Source organism: Cheilinus undulatus, linkage group 5 (assembly GCF_018320785.1).
Source record: "Cheilinus undulatus linkage group 5, ASM1832078v1, whole genome shotgun sequence".
Lineage (NCBI taxonomy): Eukaryota > Metazoa > Chordata > Actinopteri > Labriformes > Labridae > Cheilinus > Cheilinus undulatus.
The window spans coordinates 4937007-4954972 of record NC_054869.1 but is presented as its reverse complement, the minus strand read 5'-3'; the positions used below and the strand labels follow the sequence as shown (position 1 = coordinate 4954972).

The window sequence follows — 17966 nt, the reverse complement described above, 5'->3', positions numbered from 1 at the left end:
CCTTATTATTTAAACCTGTCAGGGTTTCAAGATTAATCACAAGCGTTAACATGTTAATGTTAACAGCCCTAGTAAAAACTAAAACTCAGTGAAACAGCAGCGGGCGTGAATTTAAAAAGCCTCTGTTTGACAAATACTGTAGTAGTCCATACAGAGCAGGGGTGTCAAACTCAAGGCCCGGGGGTCAAATCTGGCCGTGGTACAGTTGTACCTGGCCCGCCAGATCATATGATATTTTTATTATAACTGGCCCACTGGTCTGCAGATTTCCTCCAATTTAAAGAAGTAAACCTAACCCTGATGATTTAAAAAAAAAAAAAAAAAAAACCTTGTTCTGTCATAAAAATAAGAAAAAGTTAAAATAATTAGATAAAAAGTCAGGAAAGTGGGAAAATAAATTTCTGTTTTCATTTCATTTTCTTGATTTTGCATCTCAGTTATCAGGTTTTTGACTTATTTAATATTTTGACCTTTTCAATTCATATTTTTGACTTTATATCTTTTTTTTTACCTTTTTTGATCCTCAATTTTAAAATTTAAAGTAATATTTTGACCTTATAACTTACAATTTTATTTCATTTTTCACCTTTTTAGCTCCATACTTCAACTTTTGTCTCATAATTTGCCCTTTTTTATCCTTAATTTTAAATTCTAAGTTATATTTTGACCTGTGAAACTCAAAATTACATTTTTTTCCCAGGCTTTGACATTTTTAAGAATGATTTTGAAATTTATCTCATATTTTGACCTTTAAAACTCATGATTTCAAATTTCGTCTCATGTTCTGACTCTTAAAAATCATGATTTAAACTTTCTTTCTTATATATTTGCCTTTTAAAAACATGATTTTGACTTTAAATGCCTTTTGAGCGATTGAGTTTGAATTTTTATCTCAGATTTTGAGCCTTTAAATTTACCATTTTTACTTTTTAAATCTCAAAATCATTTATCATCAGTGCAAAGGTTTTTTTCCCCCATGATTCATTGCTGGTGGAAATGAGGCTGAGAGTTTATGGTTAAATGTTGGCCTTGTTCGGCCCTCAGGTTGGACCCAAATTCAGAATTCGGCCCTACAGTGATTAAGTTTGACGTCCCTGACATAGAGTATCTTTAACAGGACTCAGTCTGGGGGATTCTCCCCCTGCTGCTGTGAGTGGAGGAGGAAGACAGCTGAAGGTGCTGTGTTCACGTTTTCTTCCATCCACCATGCAGATGTTCTGACTCCTTCATAGCTGACAGCCAGCCTCTATAATCACACTACACCAGTTGTTACCAACCACTCCCTTTGTGAGGAGTCAGAACCCAAATTTAAAACTTAAAACCTTCAAATTATTCAATTAAACATGCGGCAAACTGGACCTTGGGTGCAACAAAACATGACTAAACAAAGAGACGAGACATAAAACAGAAGGGACTACATGCTTGCATTATACTTTCTTTAATTTCGCCAGGATTGCAGGGAAAGTTTGGTTATTAAAAGAAATAACTTCATTATCTTGGGGAAACCAGTTTTGGTAAACCTAGAAAAGGAAATAAATGACTTTACTCATTATCAGGAAAACTCCACATGCTTGAACCGCCGCGCTACACCGTACACTTATGCCTCCTTCAGCTGCAGACACCAGATCATTAACCACAGACGATCAGTTTGATTATGGGATTTATCAATCACATACTTGATATTAATAGAAACTGCTGATGCTGATCGAGTCAGGATCACTGGAGTATCTTTGATCATGATGGAAGAAGAAGCGAGATCAGTGCTATGTAAAAGAAATGTTTATTTCCATAATGAACACGTACAGTACATTATTTTGACCAACATAAAAAGTGCAATATGCATTCAAACTACAGCGATGTACAGTACAAAAGTTACTGCATACTTAAATATAAAAAGAAAAAGGTTACAAACGGTGAAGTAACCTGCTGTGATCGAAGCTTTCCACCTCACCCATGATATGAGCGTAAAAAGCTTAACAGCTATGAGCCCGATGACTTCTCTGAGTCGCTCTCCCACATAGGGCTGGGCAATAACTCACGGTTCGGAGAGACGATGATATATTTTCACAGGAGATACAGGGTAGGGCAATAATGATTACTCAGTTACCTTTATGTTGAGGCTACATGCCAGGTCAGCAAAAAGACTGTTCACCAGGACCATTAACAGAGACACGATTATTGACACGATAACTGGAATGTTTAGTCTGAACAGAGAATTTTCATTTTATCTGAGTTAAGGAAATTTTAATTTATTATTAAATATCAAACTATACTGAAGCTTGTCTGAGACCACAGCAACAAAAACAGAAGTCATAGACACCCAACACTAGATTATGTTTTATTCCTGATTATAAAAAATGCAGATTTAAATAATTATATAAATTCATTGTTAATTTTTACTAAAAAGCTCCAATTTCGGAGTGTTTTTACATCCTTAATCAGCGTTTTGTCTTGTTTAAGCGCCGAGTTTTATCCAGCTTTATGGGTCTTAATTACTGGTTTATGAATGTTTCCTTGATTTTATTTTTATGAGTTTGTTTTTTTACTGATTTTCTTCAGTGTCTGTAGTTTCCTGTCTCTCTCTTACTCGTAAAGCATTTTGGACTGAATATATTGGTGTGTGAGATGTGCTGTTTAAATAAAGTTAGGCTGAGTTGAGCTAAAAAAAGTGGGCAAAAATGATGAGAAACAAGGTTTACCCTCACTCCTCACCGGTTTAACCCATGACTCTAAAAAAACGATTCTCCAGGGTTTGTTAGAAATCGAGTGAGTCCGGAGCAATCTCCGCTCACTTACTAAAGAGTCTGATTGTCCTGCTAGTGTTTACACATCCAAACAAACCAACCAGAGCAGAAACGCTGATTTGATTCAAAACAATTCCAGGTGTGATAACACACCTGCAAAACCAAAATTTGACAACTTTTTCATTTTTTTAATATCAAAAAACGCATGAAACTCCTCCACACTGTCCATTTTCATCAAGTGGTCAGGAAAGCCATCGCTCCTCTCCAGTTCTATGCACCTTTCCAAGTATTTGAGCCAGACATTACTCTCTCTCTCTTTGTTTGAATATCACTGATCATGAACTTTCTGATACCGCTGATCTTTACATTATGGAGATTTCATTGTTTTCAAAGTGCATGGTATTTAAGAGTGAAGAAAAGTTAGAAGTTTGTCTGTGATTTGTGATCATTAAAAACAAACATTGCCCAATGTTGAGGGGCTTGGACCACTATTTTTGTTTGCTGTGAAATCAATGAGGTTCATTATTAAAGATGCATGATAAAATTAGCAAAATAACTAAGGTAAATAAAAGCACAAAATGTCAATAAAAAGTACTGATAAATACAGACTTTTCTGCCAATATTTACAGCACACATTGTGGCTGTAAATACTGAAAAAATGGAGATGTGTTTCAAAGAAAATTCTCATTTTAAAGTCACTTGCATGAGACTTCAAAGATCTGTGAGACAGACTGGGATGTTTGGGTCAATGATGTTCAAGGCATCAATAAAATGGATGTAATGGATGCTTGTGGATTTATGTCTTTTAACACATTTTATAAGTGACATAACTTTTAAAGTGTTTTAATCTATTTTTTTAATAACTTTTGTAACTTCAGCACCCAAAAACTGTCAGGTGCTCCAACTGTACACCAGCAAAAATCTGTGTATTTACCTTTTATTCATTCTAAATGAAGCTCTCAAAAAATTACAATTCTTATTCAGGATTAATCTCACCCTTTTCGTCACATTTTAAAAATCCACTATTTTGCATTTCAAACTGTTTTTGTGCAGTTTTGGGTTTTTCTGTTACTAAGGCTAACTGACTTTCTGTCTGGATGCAGACCCGCTGACATGGCTAAACCAAAGCGTGTTAAAGGGAAAATAAAACACACATGATTAAAAAAAAAATGTGTGCACTAATTGTGGACCCAGATTAATCGCGATTAACTCAATCAATGTTGACAGCCCAAATTCTTAATCAGATCTTTGGCAATTTCCCCAGAAAGCGTCCACATTACCTCACACATACTTATTTGTGAGTCTTTTGTATTTTACTGATGGTTTCGGATTGTGTCCGGTTATTTTGTTTCTTTATGCTAAATCTACATCAGAAGATGGAAAAATAACAACACTACTGCCATCATAATTACCAAACATGTTTGTTTTAACCCTTTATCTGCTGCTTTAGATTAGCATTTTTCCTGGTTGCACCACCTGACATTTTTGTCACCTAAGCTTGTTAGCTTGATGCTAACAGGTAATGGAAATTGCCCTCAACAGGCTAACAGACTTAGCATTGCTCCATGCTAATTCAAACTGAAGACACACTCTCTTTAACTGGACAGTACCTAGTTAAATAGATCTTTTAAATTAAAAATCATCATTAAGATTTGTTGTCTTATGTTAAGGAAAGGAATGTTTAGTTTCTACAGCTTTCTTCTTCTTTTGTTATTAAATGGTAGTTAGCAAACAGCCCTCAAGTGGGTTACAGCCACCATATACCAAACATAATGGGAAAATAACAATTCAAACAAAGATAATAGTTGCCTGCACTCTTCAAAAAAACTCAAAGATAAAAAGTGAGTATTCAAAAATCATGGCCCATCCCTTGCTTCACCTTATAAAGGTGAGTTTGTGGAAGGTAGAACTTTCCACACAGCAGTTAGGATATCTGTGAATGAGTTTGGAAACAGAAGAACAGTAAAACTCCTGAATCATGCGTCCCTCTTCAGCATAGTTTGATTTTTACTAGAGTTGATCAAAGTTGGTCATTCTGCTAAAGTGACAACTGTTTGATATGAACAGAGAAGACACAGAGATACATGTTGTGTGTCGCCATTCAGCTAAAACATGGAGATATGATTTTTGGTCCGTATCGCCCAGCCCTACCACCCAAAAGGTGCAAAAAAGACGTGACAGCATTTCTTGAAATACGTGATTGAAATGACGGAGCACATATTTAGTACAGCTTTCCAATTGTCATGACGGCCAAACAGCTTTGGTCTTTCACATTTTCAAAAAGCACAAATGAGTTGAACATGTTGGCAACCCTCGAGGACGAGCAAATTTAAGGTAAAGAAGGTTTGTTTTCTTTCTCCTCGTTTCATTAATGATCCGGGCGTTTGTGTTCTGATTTCAGCCGTGCAGCGTGACGCCTCACTCTACTCTCCCAGCGACACAGAAGGGAATGATGAGGTCAATAACATTTCACGAATGTTATTTTGGAAGATAGCTCGTGTGTACCAGTATTCACTTGATTAAAAAAACAACAGTGCAAAGGAAGAACAAACCAGAAATGTTTTGTTCTGTTGAAAACAGTGAAAAAGCCTCTGGCTTTACAAAGTCACAGCCTCCTCTCCTCGTTTCAGCCCATTCACGCTCACAGACACACACAGTTACATATCAATGCATAAGCACACACCTCTGCATCAGAGTGAGTTTCCTTGAATGAAGTAAACTAAAGTGAAGCCAGCACCGGGCTGCACCAGCTCTGGGTCACCTCAAAGACGAGTTGAAACACAAGATCTAACAGCTAGGGATGGGGATTGAAGATTTCATATGATAGTCCTGATTTATCTGAGTACACATCAATACTTTCCTGTTGTTTGTGGAAAACGTCAATCCAACAGAAGTGGAATAAACTGAGCAGATCTGGAGTTAAAGAGTTAAAAAGTTCCTGATTCCATCTGTTATACTGATCGTCCCCATAACTCGCACTGACTGTTACACCACATGCACACCCCATCAGAGTGTTTGTGGTAACGCAAACTATTTTTGGGGTTGACCGTACTCGATCAAACTGGACCACCTGGTGGAAACACAGCTTAAAGAGCTGTCAATACAGTCCCATGTTTTTTTCATTGTTTTGTCATATTGATCAATAAGCATTTAGATAAAAATCTTCAGTCCAGTAGATTGTCTCTTCAGTCAAGAGAAGCAAAGTTAGGCTGGCCACACACTACAGGATTTTAAGCCCAATTTTAGCCAAGATTTGACCCCCCTGAGGATTGTGGGGGCGTATACCGACTGGAGCCTCGTCGCAAACGGTTATTTGTCTGAGTAGTCTGCATGTGTGTGGTGTCAACACGATTAATTTAATGCTCCAAATCACGTCGTACCCTCCAAGACCCTGAATCATAATCAAACATGTTTGATATTTACGATTCTAGGCCGCAGTGCCTCTGACAGAGTACCCACAGCAACCAATGAGAGCGAGCACACCAGGTAGCGTTACCAGACGGATCCTATGTACTTTCACCACTCACAACCATAAACACAACTGTAGCTTCATTCCAGCCAGGATTTCATCCTGAGTCTTTCCCTAGTTTTATGATTTTTGCTACACCTGTAACGCATGCCAGGACAGCCTGTTGTGGAGACACAGCAAAACAGTATCAACAGACATCTGTGGGGTTTTTTTTGCTGTTTTCTCTGAAGTCACGTGATCACGGGAGGTTGTAGGCAGGTCGGCAGGTGTGTGGTCTCCAGTGATCTGACAGTCTGGCTGAGTCGTCTAGTGTGTGCGTTCAGAGGATTAAAGATGAAAAATCTCTGGAAAGTGTCCTGAAGTCTGTGGTCTCCCACGGTTTTAAATTTGTTTCAGATTAAAAAATCGTCTAGTGTGTGGCCGGCTGAAGTTTCTTGGCACTATAAAGTCAGTGACTCCCTGGTTTAGTCAGTTTCTGGTAGAAGTAAAGGTGCCAGTAAAGTAACTGAATAAGAAATTACATTTAGATGACAGCTGAATGAAGTCTTTTTAAAATAATTTACTGACTGCTAGAGTTTTTGAATGTCTATCCCCATCCCTAAACTTAAGTTAGAAACTAAAGAGAGTTTAGCGTCGACTTTACAGCGTGACTTGAGACAGAACTCCCACAGAGCCGGTGCAACAGGCCACATCTGGGAATAGAGCTCCGTGAATGCAACATGAGGTAACCGTTCGATTTACAACCCTCAGGCATCTAAAACAAACTGTGATTAACAAGTCTACAGATTAACTTCCTGCCAGAGCTCCGTTCGTCCGAACAGACCGCCACTTTGACGGGAAAATATAATATGAGTGCCATAAACTGGTACACATCAGGTACTACTGGCTGTGAAGTTAAAGGTCATAGAGGGTCTCGTACCATCTCAACCTGCAGTCTCTGTGCCTCTGGTCTCATACTTAAGGCACTTGTTTGTCCATGAATCAAACCAAGTTAGAGGTGAACTGATGGCTTACACAGATACAGCAATAAGACGATCATCACTGTGAACAGCAGTTTGAAGAACAATGTGGCAAAGGAGAGAGAGAGAGCGCTCCTCACAACAACTATTGGCATTGTTTTCATCTTTTCATTTGTTTCGTCTGACTCGACTCTCCGGCCCCGATGGATGATGGAGGAGGGGGAGCGTGGAGAGTGCACAGCCTCTCCTCGGTGTGTCAGCTCCGCGGCTCACCTGGTAGCGCCCTCTCTGGAGTGTGCAGGTCCTTGCACGGTCGTGGCGGAGCGAAGATGTTGGGGGAGCCCCACTCAGAGGCGGGATCAGGCTCCGGGGACAGCGAGAGTAGCAGCAGCGTCCCGGCATCAGAGGAGCAGGCGGAGTACAGGTCCTCCGAGGAGAAGTTGATGCTGCCCAACTTGGCCAGCGAGTTGGAGCGCTTCAGCTTGGAGGGCACGGTGAGCCCCGCCAGACGCATGCGGGTCTCGATCTCCTGCGCCCGCTGACGCACCAGGCCGGGTTTCCCCCTCACACTTCGCAGGCTGTCACTGCTGGAGCTGCGTGTCAGCGTGGAGCCGTGAGGCGAGGAGGTGGGTGTGAGCAACCCGGAGCCCACCACCCCCAACAAGGCTTCATTGGTCAGTGGCACCACCAGTGGCTCTAACCGTACTTGGCATGGCGTGGAAGATTTGGGGAAGTCCCCGGTGATGCCGGAGAAGTCATCCTCCTCCTCGGGGTGAAAGGGGCTGTTCTTGGGCTTTTGGCATGCGTGCAAAGGCTTCAGGAAGTGCAGGCTCTCCTTGGATAAACCTGAAAGTCTCTCCAGTCTCTCTGCACGGCGGCGGACCAGCCCAGACCGCTGCAGCTGAGAAAGCGTTTCCTGTTGTTGGCCGATGTAGCAAGCCACGCCTTGTTTCTCTTCCTCTGAGTCCATGCTGACCAGCTCGGGGACGGCATCAGAGGCAGCAGCAGGTTTACTTTTCTGACTATCAGTGTGAACTTTGACTACATCGCCATCGTCCTTCAGCTCCATCGGCAGCGGTGCGTCTCCCGGCGGCTCGTCTCTGTCGAGCGGAGCTTTAGGTGGGGAGGCAGCGCAGTTGGCACAAGGGTGTAGCACTACAACTGAAGACGTTAGGCATTCAGAAGAGGTACGGGGCCGTGGGAACGAAGCACTTGGGACTTCAGAAGGACTGGGGTTAAGGCAAAGCTTAGAAACGAGGGCTGGCGAGTCGGCTTTTTGCTTGGACTTGGAAGGAAGGACAGAGGCAGGTTTTTCCTGAATTGAAAAAAAGAGAGAAAAAGAGTTAATGGGAAGGTAGGGATTTTAAAAACTGATTATTGCAATTAAAGAATTTCCAATCAAAAAACAAACTTAACAAACCATATTCCAACAGCAGCCACACTCCTGTGTTGTCACACTCTGAGTAGGGAGCTGAAATATCATGCTGTACTATTAAACTCCAGGTTGTCTGTCATATTAACAGAGAATTTGTCAAATAATTTTATTTTGTTATTTCCTGATTAAAAAGCAATCACTAAGGGAATGGATATCAGAAATCCAGTGAGACTGGGCACTATTTTAGACGTTATTGATATGTTTGATAAACCATCAGCTACCATCAGAACGAGGGTGCTGCAAGCCTTTATCCCACAAGTGTTAAACTCAAGGCCCGGGGTTCAAATCTGGCCCGGGGAACTGTTAAATCCGGCCCGCATGATGATCTCATATTTCTGTTATAACTGGCCCATCAGTCTGAGGTCTGCAGATTTGGCAAGTATTTAAATGTGAACCTATTCTTGATGATTTAAGATATCCTTGTTAAGTCACAAAATCTGAAAAAGTAAAGAGTAAAAATATTCAGACAAGAAGTCAGAATTGTGGGAAAAGAAATTAATTTGTGTTTTAATTTCACATTTTCAATTTAGCATCTCACAATTAGGATTCAAACTTAGGATTTTGACTTTTTATTTCATACTTTGAGCATTTCAACTTATAATTTTGACTTCTTATATAATATTTAGAGCTTTAAGATTCATAACTCTAATTTTTAAGTGATATTTTGACCTTTTAAACCATCTATTTTGTATTTTATCTTATATTTTCAACTCCAAACTTTGACTTCATAATCCAATAGTTTGACCTTTTAGAAGAACAATTTAAAATTTTGAATCATATTTTGACTTTGAATTTCATGGTTTTGACTTCTTTCTAATAGCTGTATTTTCCTTTAAAAACATTATTTTTCAATTTCAGTTCCATGTTTTGACATTTTTAAACTAATAAATTTACTTTTCTCAGATTGTGAGTCTTTAAACTTATCTTTTTACCTTTTTAAATGTCAAAATCATTTATCATCAGTGCTAAGTTTTTTGTCATATTTTATTACCGGTGAAACAAGGTTGACAGTTTATGGTTAAAAAGTTTACCCTGTTTGGCCCTCAGTGTTATAGTCATGTTATGCACCACTAGAAACAGGGTATATACAGAAACCTGACACCATATTTAGACTTTTCCAGACCTTTATCACGACCCTTCTCTTACATCAACTTCTAAACCGTTTCTAACATTAATGGCACAGTTACAAATATGTTTTTGCTGATAGGGGAAAGTGTGACGAAAATGCCAGTCGTATTTTTATTTTAGTATGCACATTAAGCTTTCTTTGAGCATTTTGAGATTAGACTATGAGGAAATGGAAAGAATTTTTGTTTTACTTGAATGGCCTAAAAGTAGTTAAACTCCAATCTAGAAACAATATTTACAAGCACTGTGGTTGAAATTACAAAGTTTAATAGCCTACAATAAGGTTTTAAGGGGAAAAAATGAGTTATGGTTGCCATTTCAGTATATTTACAATCTTTATTTATGATTTGAAAGTCTTGAAGTGTCAATGATCTCGTTTCAGTTGCAGCTAATCAGCCATAGCTCTTAATATTTGAGTTTTATTGAGATCAATGATTTGTCTCCATAAGTCTGGGGAGACTTTACGTCAAATATGGCTAAAACATTTTATGTGCAATTTAATCTAGAAAAAAAATCACAACATAGTCTATTGTGCTGACTCTCTAAGACCGAGCGTCCTGTAAACTGGACGTCATATGACATTGTGATGATCTATTTGTGCTCAGGGCTGGTTTGGCTTGGAGAAGTGTAAATGCAGGCCAGTAGGAGACTATGGTACGGTGCATCTGGGTTTAGTGAGTGCATCTTCATTCATGATTTATGCTGCTTATTTGTGTTCGACCATGATTAATCTCTGCCATCGGCTGAGAGTTCTGTTACCCGAGCTTTCTGCCTCAGGTCTGTTTGACCCCTTTGTCCTGACAATGGTCCTTCTGGAATCGTTTTCTTGGAGGCAGGGGGAGCAGGGAATCATCTTTTTTTTTAACAACTAATCTTTTGTTATTGTTTTCTTTGAGAGGTGCCTGGCAGCAGCGTTTAAGTTAAGTGAGTTTCAAGCTGCACTGTTATTTTCATGTTATAGGTGCAGCCAGAATCAAACATATTATGGATGTTTTATAATAATAGTCAGAATATCAATGTTTCTACAAAAATGAACCTGAAATAGAACTTTATAACAACATCTGAGCTTCCTAAACTGAGTGTGAAAGCACAGAAACATGGCCGCCATGGAAATCTGGTCTACTATGAAGTCCTACTTACATTAAGGTTCTGTGAAGTGTTGATATGGTTGTTGTTGTTGGAGTTCTCATTCAGGGTTGCCAGATCCATCCCGTTCCCCTCTCCATCCCCCTCCACCTCCACATCTTGAGCTTCCTCTCCTCCGCCTGCGCCCCCACCTCCTCCATCGTCAGGCTGCATGAGCACCTCCATCTCTGCCTCCTCCTTCTGCACCTCCTCCTCATCCTCCTCCTCCACGGTGCTGAACTCCAGCCTCAGACGCAGCTCCTCCAGGGGCTCAGGACCCCGAGAGCACGTCTGTGCAGCCGTCCCCTCTGCTGTGGGTCCAAAGTGGGGCAGAGGGAGTCCTTCGCGGCCATCGAAGGCCTCGTCATCCAGCAGGGCGTCCCGTTCCACGTCTTCAATCTCGATGAAGACTTTCTCCATGCCTAGGAGGGGAGGGCCGCGCACGGGGGTCGAAGGTTCGCTGTCCAGTGCCGAGTCAGAGAGCCGGCGGAAGTAGTAGTTGTTGTAGGCGGGGTCGATCTCCAGAGCAACAGTCCTGCGGGGGGATGGACAAGCCGCCCCCTTATCAGAGAGAGCCTCCTCACAGCAGGGAGACATCCCCGGCTCTGGAGTCAGGTGACCTCCCTCCTCGCCTCCACAGCACTGTAAGCCCTGCTGCCCCTCCGACATCTCACAGTCTGCGTCAGGATGCCACAGCTTGTTGTGACGCTGTTTACTGGACACAAACACAGAAAACATGTCAGGATCAAACAAGTCAGCCATGTTTGTTAGAATCCAGAAGTAGAGGACAAAACAGTCTACAGTCATATTATCAAAAAAATATCAGATCAAGTGCCAGAGCGACACTGGTGAGTTACACTGAGAGAAGTAAAGAGAGGAAATCACTATTGAAACAAAATTAAGAGGCTTTTTCTTAATATTTCTCTACAGTTATGGCTTAAAGAATGTACAAACACATCAACAGCCCTGCAAACATGCATGTAGGAGCAGGATTTTGTTTAAAAGCAGCCACATGGTGTCCTGCCCGCTGTGCCGCTCCCTTCCACTCCGACACAGACACTGTGCTCATTTAAAGTTGGCAAATACTGACGTTTAGTCAAATCCCTTGGGCGTCTGATAAGATGAAAAAGTTATGTTAGTGTCTCCTGGGTACACAGAGAGCAGAGCAGAGGAGACAGAGCCATGTCATCGAGTTGTTGTGCTTATCCTAATGTCCTGGGGCTGTACTGACAAAGCTTCCTCAGTACAAACAGAGACCGGTGATGATGAAATCCAAAGAGAATCTTAAGAATCCTGCCTTTTTGTGAGGATTTACCCTTAAAGTGAATACTAGATCCCAGTAAAGACAGCAGTTATTCACAAACTTTGTGGCCTTGAGGCCAGCCCCTGAATGAAACACTGTTAGGAGCAGAGAGGAAGACTTTAGAGGCGAAAGTGAAGAAATGTCCTGAAATCACTGAATGATATGGGCTGAACAAACAAAACAAAATTCATGCACACATTTCCCCCACACACCCCTAGACAGTCTGGCTGCAGACATCCATTCTCAGACCTCTTCTGTTGCAGCTCCAATGAGCAGGGTCACATGAAGCGGGCATAAAGGCAGAAAAGGCTGCCCCGTTCAAAATAGATTACATAAATGTAGAAAAACTTTGTGAGTCATAATAGAGATGCTCAACAAGTTTAGAATACAGGTTTGGAAAGGATAGAGCCTGAGTCCAGACTTTGATCTAGGGTCTAGTCCCTATTTTTTGTGAAAATCCTTCTGTTAAAGCTTTTGGTTACTGTTAACAGAAATTTAACCTCCTAAAACTCTGCATGCACGTATGAGGACATTACACTTTAGCTTTCCTACCACACAGTTACCATTCATGCTGTTAGAGTTTTTCAGATGATTGTGGAGAATTTCCTTTGAGGTTTGCTTGAAATGTTGAGAGAATTTGTGATGAAATTTTCATGGAAATTTGACAGAATTTGTTTGGATATTTTGGGGAATTTGCTTGGAAACTTATAAGTATTATCATGAAAATTGTGGGAGATCCATTCATCCATCATCCTCCTCTTATCCAGGGTCACAGTGGCACCAGGTGAAGAAAGTCAACCCATACATCCCTCTCCTCAGCAATGTTTTCCAGTTCCTCCTGAGGGATTCTCAGAAGCTCCTAGGCCAAATGGGATACAGCCATGGACGAAAGTATTGGCACCCCTGGATTTTTTTCTAGAAAATACACCATTTCTTCCAGAAATTGTTGCAATTACAAATGTTCCTGATATACACATTTTGATATATTGGCAATATGTTATATTGCCCGCACCCGTCATTTGCCAAAGGTGAGTTAAATGAGCATCACATGCTTGAAATAAAATGATTTACCCACAGTTTTAAAACAGTGCCAACAATTTTGTCCGGCCCATTTTTTGAGTTTTGTGTAAGACTATGTCAATTTTGGCTTTTTTCTTGTGCTTTTTTGTGTTGTTCCAATGCACATAAATAAAATAAAAATGTGTATACCAAAAACATTTGTAATTGCAACAATTTATGGGAGAAATGGTGTATTTTCTGGAAAAATTTCAATTTCAAGAAATTTGGGTGTTTTGGGAAATTTTCCTTCACTTCATGTCCTTCTGTGGAACATATCTGTAAACTATTAGGAATTTGAAAAGACATTTAGAACAGACTCCCTTTAAACTTTTGGGGATCTTTTTATACTGAAATATTTTGGCTCTGTGATAAAGTTTAACTGAATCATTTGGGGAGTATTTACAGAAATTTGGGGTTCTTTCTATCGGATACTTTAAAAATATGTTTAAAAATGTTCACATACTTTTTTTTTAATGAAATTCATTGAAATTTGCAGGTATTTGTGTGGATTTGGAAAGGAAAATTTCCAAGTAATTCAGAACTTTTAGTGAAATTTTTGTAGATGCTTGGCCTGAGCAAGTCCTTGTGGTCAATCTTCAAAAAAACAAAAAACAACAACAAAAAAATCAACCATACCTTTCTCAATGGCTGACACTATTTCTAACTGACTGAAGACCCCCAAAAACTGACCAACTGGCTGATGCGCAGCCAAAACATCCACTCTGACACCAATCCAGGGTTGTATTTTAGCAGAAACAGGACCTTCAGGAGATTTCTGGATATCATTTTTAGTCATAACGAATTACAAAGAAAAGGCTGAGCTTTTAAATGGATCAAAAGCTCAGGAGGTTAAACAACTTCTACATGTTCAGAGAGTTTTTAGCACCAATTCTGTTTACTGACTGTCTATTCTAATCAACACGTATTAATGATATCATTGTCTGTTTGTAATTAGTACTATATCAAAGTTTAAACTCTAGTACTGTGGCAGGCCCTATGATCCACTAACACCAAATAACACTGGCAGACGTAGACGTCTATAACAGGCGTTACCTGGCGTCCAGGATGCCCTCGTACTCAGCCAGCTGTCTCATGAAGCCTGCGTTGGGTCGTGTAATGCTCCTCTTTTGTTTGACAAAGTTATAGGCCTTCTCCAACGACCAGCCAAACTCCTTCATGGCGTACGCGATGACGGTGGAGGCCGACCGACTCACACCCATCTTACAGTGGACGAGACACTTGGAGTGGTTCTTTCTATGGGGGAGGAATTAGGACAAAATACATGGTTTCACCACAAAGACACTCAAAATGTGAGATTCTTTGAGATAATTTCAATAACATGACAAATGAGAATGAACACTGTTCTTGACTAATTCAAATCAGAGAAATAAAATTAAAGAATATGACAAGAAAAGTGCTGCGGCTTTAAAGACCTTAAAGACCTCTCCAAACAATTAAAACCCCATATTCAGTTGAAAATAGCACAGATTTCCCAGCTTTTTAGGATCATGTGTATCTAAATAGTGATATAATTTTCCCAGTTTAAACATTTGATATGTTGTCTTCGTGCTATTTTAGTCAATTATGAGGTTTTTTAGGTTTAAAAATCATCACGTTGTATTGTAGTTACAATTTTCACAGCGTTCCTACTTTTTTGACTTTGAGGTTGTACAAGAGCAACATGTCAGGACTCACTTTGCTTTAACAATGAAGTTGTACGTGTCGTTCCAGTGGGCCAGGAGGTCGGTGGCGTCATCGTCGTACACACGTATGTTGTGATAACTGAACGTTCCTGGAAAGAAGTTGTCGATCTCCCGGGTAACGTTGAGGATGTAGCCCACCCTGGGGAGGAGAGATAGCCTGTCAACAACATTCTTTTTTTCTTAAATCAGAATGAAAATGTTGTTCTATGTCTGGTTATCTTCGTTCCTCCATAATATAAAATAAATCACCCCGTCTCCTGCAGCTCCTCCAAATTAGACGCATTCCACTCTGATCCCTACAAACAAATGAAGTAAAACACTGTTTAGACTCCGTCACATCTTTGTGGTTTTGTTCTTCCTCTGAAAACAATCATTTAAAGACTAAAGAAAAACCTTTAATCTGGTACTTATTCTCAGGAAATGACTGATGTAACAGAACTTTCGGTGAAGGTTAGAGGAGGTGTCGGTCGTCTCACCAGGTAGACGTGGTCAAAGATGAGCGTGGCTTTGTCCATCTGCCCGAGGATCAGCAGCATCTCGTTGTCGATGAACTCTTTGTACTCCTTCAGGTTACAGCTCATGTGTTGTTCTAACTCTGTGCGGATCTGACAGAGAAAATCACAAAGTAAACATGGATTCTAGTCAATCACTCAGAACAGTTAGTCTAAAAAGAATGGTTGGAATACTTCAGAGAAAAATCAACAGCTGTAATCCATCAGGCAGACATCCATGACTTCTTACTTTTACTCGTTCAAACCCACTTTTTCTTCAGCCAATACAAATACCAATTTACGTAAAAATGTACAACTAAAAATGTTTTTGTTTTTTTAATTCAGTTATTTTATCTATGAGGTGTTTCCATGCCAGTTTTATGGGTTATTTTGTATTTATTTTTAATTTTAGTAATTTATTTTTGATATAATGTTTATGTCTTATTTGACCAATCAGTGAATAGCATTTTCAGTGTTTGTAACAGTGCTGCCTCTCCTGCTTGATTATCTCTGAACAGACCAATGGCTTATAACAGGGGTGTCCACTCTTTTTCCACATAGGGCCACATACAGAAATATATTAGGATTTTGGGGCCACTTTCATATCCCTTGCCATGAGGATTTTAGTTAGTAAGTTAGTAAGACTAATCCAATGTAAGTTAATACATGCTTAGCAATTGAGTATACCTAAATGTCTAGTTAATGGCTGACAGGGCAAATAATAGTCATTTTCAGGATTTCAGGGGGCTCGTCTGGCCCTGGCTACCACTGGCTCTACCCCTGAAAAGTTATTGGTGCTGCTATTTGCTGAGATAATCCATCAGGACTAATTAAGATGACTTCTTGTCAAAATGTTTGTTTACAGATTTGACATGGCAGCACTACCTTGTGCTGAAAACAAGAAGTACAATACAGTTAAGCACAAGCTTCATGTTTTAATGTGGGCCACATTTCATTTTATCTCTGGAATTTGCTGTGGGCCGTGGGCTGCATTTGGCCCCCTAGGCCATAGTTTGGACAGCCCTTGGCTTATAACTTTGTTATCAGACATTAATCAGCAACAAAGGAAGCATTGTGATGAGGTGAAACTGAAACAGCAGGGATGCATGATCAGGATTTTTGTCGATACTGGTATGCCAAAATTTACAAAATATTTTTTGCAAATACCTGTATGAATACCAATATTTAAATGTAGATCAGACCTAAAACTTCAGCACTTAACACACAATAGAAAAAACTTGAGGATAAGTAAATAAACAAATTTCTGAATGAAAAAAGACTTCAGCTGAAGTAGGTCTTTTGGTCCAGCCTGAAATTTCAATAACTTATCTGTTCATACAGCCAATATTTACAGCTGATATCGGCAGATTTTTACAACCAGATTATCGGTAGCAAATACTGGCAGTAACGTTCATATCTGCCGATACGATACTGTACTGATAATACTGTGCATTCCTAAAAAATACAAAAAACAGGGTTCCTACAGACTTTAAAAAAATCAAATTAAAGACTTTTCTAATCAATACCACTTTTTGCACAGTAAACAGTCAAAAAATTAAAGGTATATGAGATTTCTCGGTTCACTGGACAAGGACTGAATTTTCTGGGCAGGCTGTGGAGATGTCCAGATAGTTTGTTTTGTTTGCTGATCGCCTTTAAGCATGATTTTGTCCCTCAAGTACAGTTTTATTCAATAAAGTTTCTGTATCTCTGCAAAAATGTCAAAAAAATAAAATAAGATAGTACAAGGTAGAGTTTAGTTGGGTAATAAAAGGCTTAAAAGGTTTTGGTATTTAGGAACAAAAAGGTACAAAATTTAAGTTTGCAAAACTTCACAAAAATCAAGTTTTTTTTGTTTGTTTGTTTGTTTGTTTTACATTTTAAGAATAAATATGCAAATAACTTTCAATAAAATAACAATAAACTCAGAGAACTCCATCACTGAAAAATCAAACCCACAGCAGGGGTATGCATGTGTGTTACAGGGTTGGAAAGCCCTTTTTTATAACAAGCAACATGATGCAATGAGGTTTAGTATAGTAGCTGAGGCTTATAACATTCACATCATAGGCTGCGTAATAAATGGCATTGTTTCAGCTGTGAAAGAAAATACTGGCACGATGAAGTCACTGTTATGTTCTCTTTATTTACCTGCCCCAGTAGCTGGTAGGTTGAGCAAATTCACCCAACACTGCTCAAAAATACCTGCATTTGTCTGCTAGCAGGTGCCATATTCCCACCTTTCTATGTTGTGCGTTTTGTTTTATATTTACCTGTTTGCAGGTGACGTTCTCGAGGTCCTGGCACGTCATGATGCTTCTGAGTTTGGCTTTGATAAGGCACTCTGTCCTCTCTCTCTCTGAAGGCCTGCAGAGGAGGAAGTCTCATCAGAATCTCAGCACTTACATGACAGCTGATCATGAAAAGTCAGACAATTTCAACAACATCTAACACAGTGATTGTTTAGAGGTTTAAATCAGTGCTTCCCTAAGTGGGCCGAGGGCTTCCCCAGAGGGGTGGGGAAGGCAAGGCTAAGCAACACCAGCTGAT

The 17966-nt window shown here is 39.8% G+C and overlaps 1 protein-coding gene across 2 annotated transcripts in view; it reads right to left on the bottom strand.

The window, feature by feature from the left end:
• Positions 1-1730: 1730 nt before the first annotated feature.
• ssh1a (slingshot protein phosphatase 1a) overlaps positions 1731-17966 on the bottom strand; it is a 65306-nt gene continuing 49070 nt past the window's right edge. For both annotated transcript variants that reach the window (XM_041786676.1, XM_041786677.1), the window contains 7 exons: positions 17690-17783; positions 15402-15530; positions 15175-15221; positions 14918-15064; positions 14276-14476; positions 10876-11575; positions 1731-8487 (listed from right to left, as the gene is read on the bottom strand). In XM_041786676.1, coding sequence (XP_041642610.1) covers positions 7429-8487; positions 10876-11575; positions 14276-14476; positions 14918-15064; positions 15175-15221; positions 15402-15530; positions 17690-17783 — 2377 coding nt within the window. In that variant the 3' untranslated portion in view covers positions 1731-7428. The remainder of the gene's footprint in view (positions 8488-10875; positions 11576-14275; positions 14477-14917; positions 15065-15174; positions 15222-15401; positions 15531-17689; positions 17784-17966) is intronic.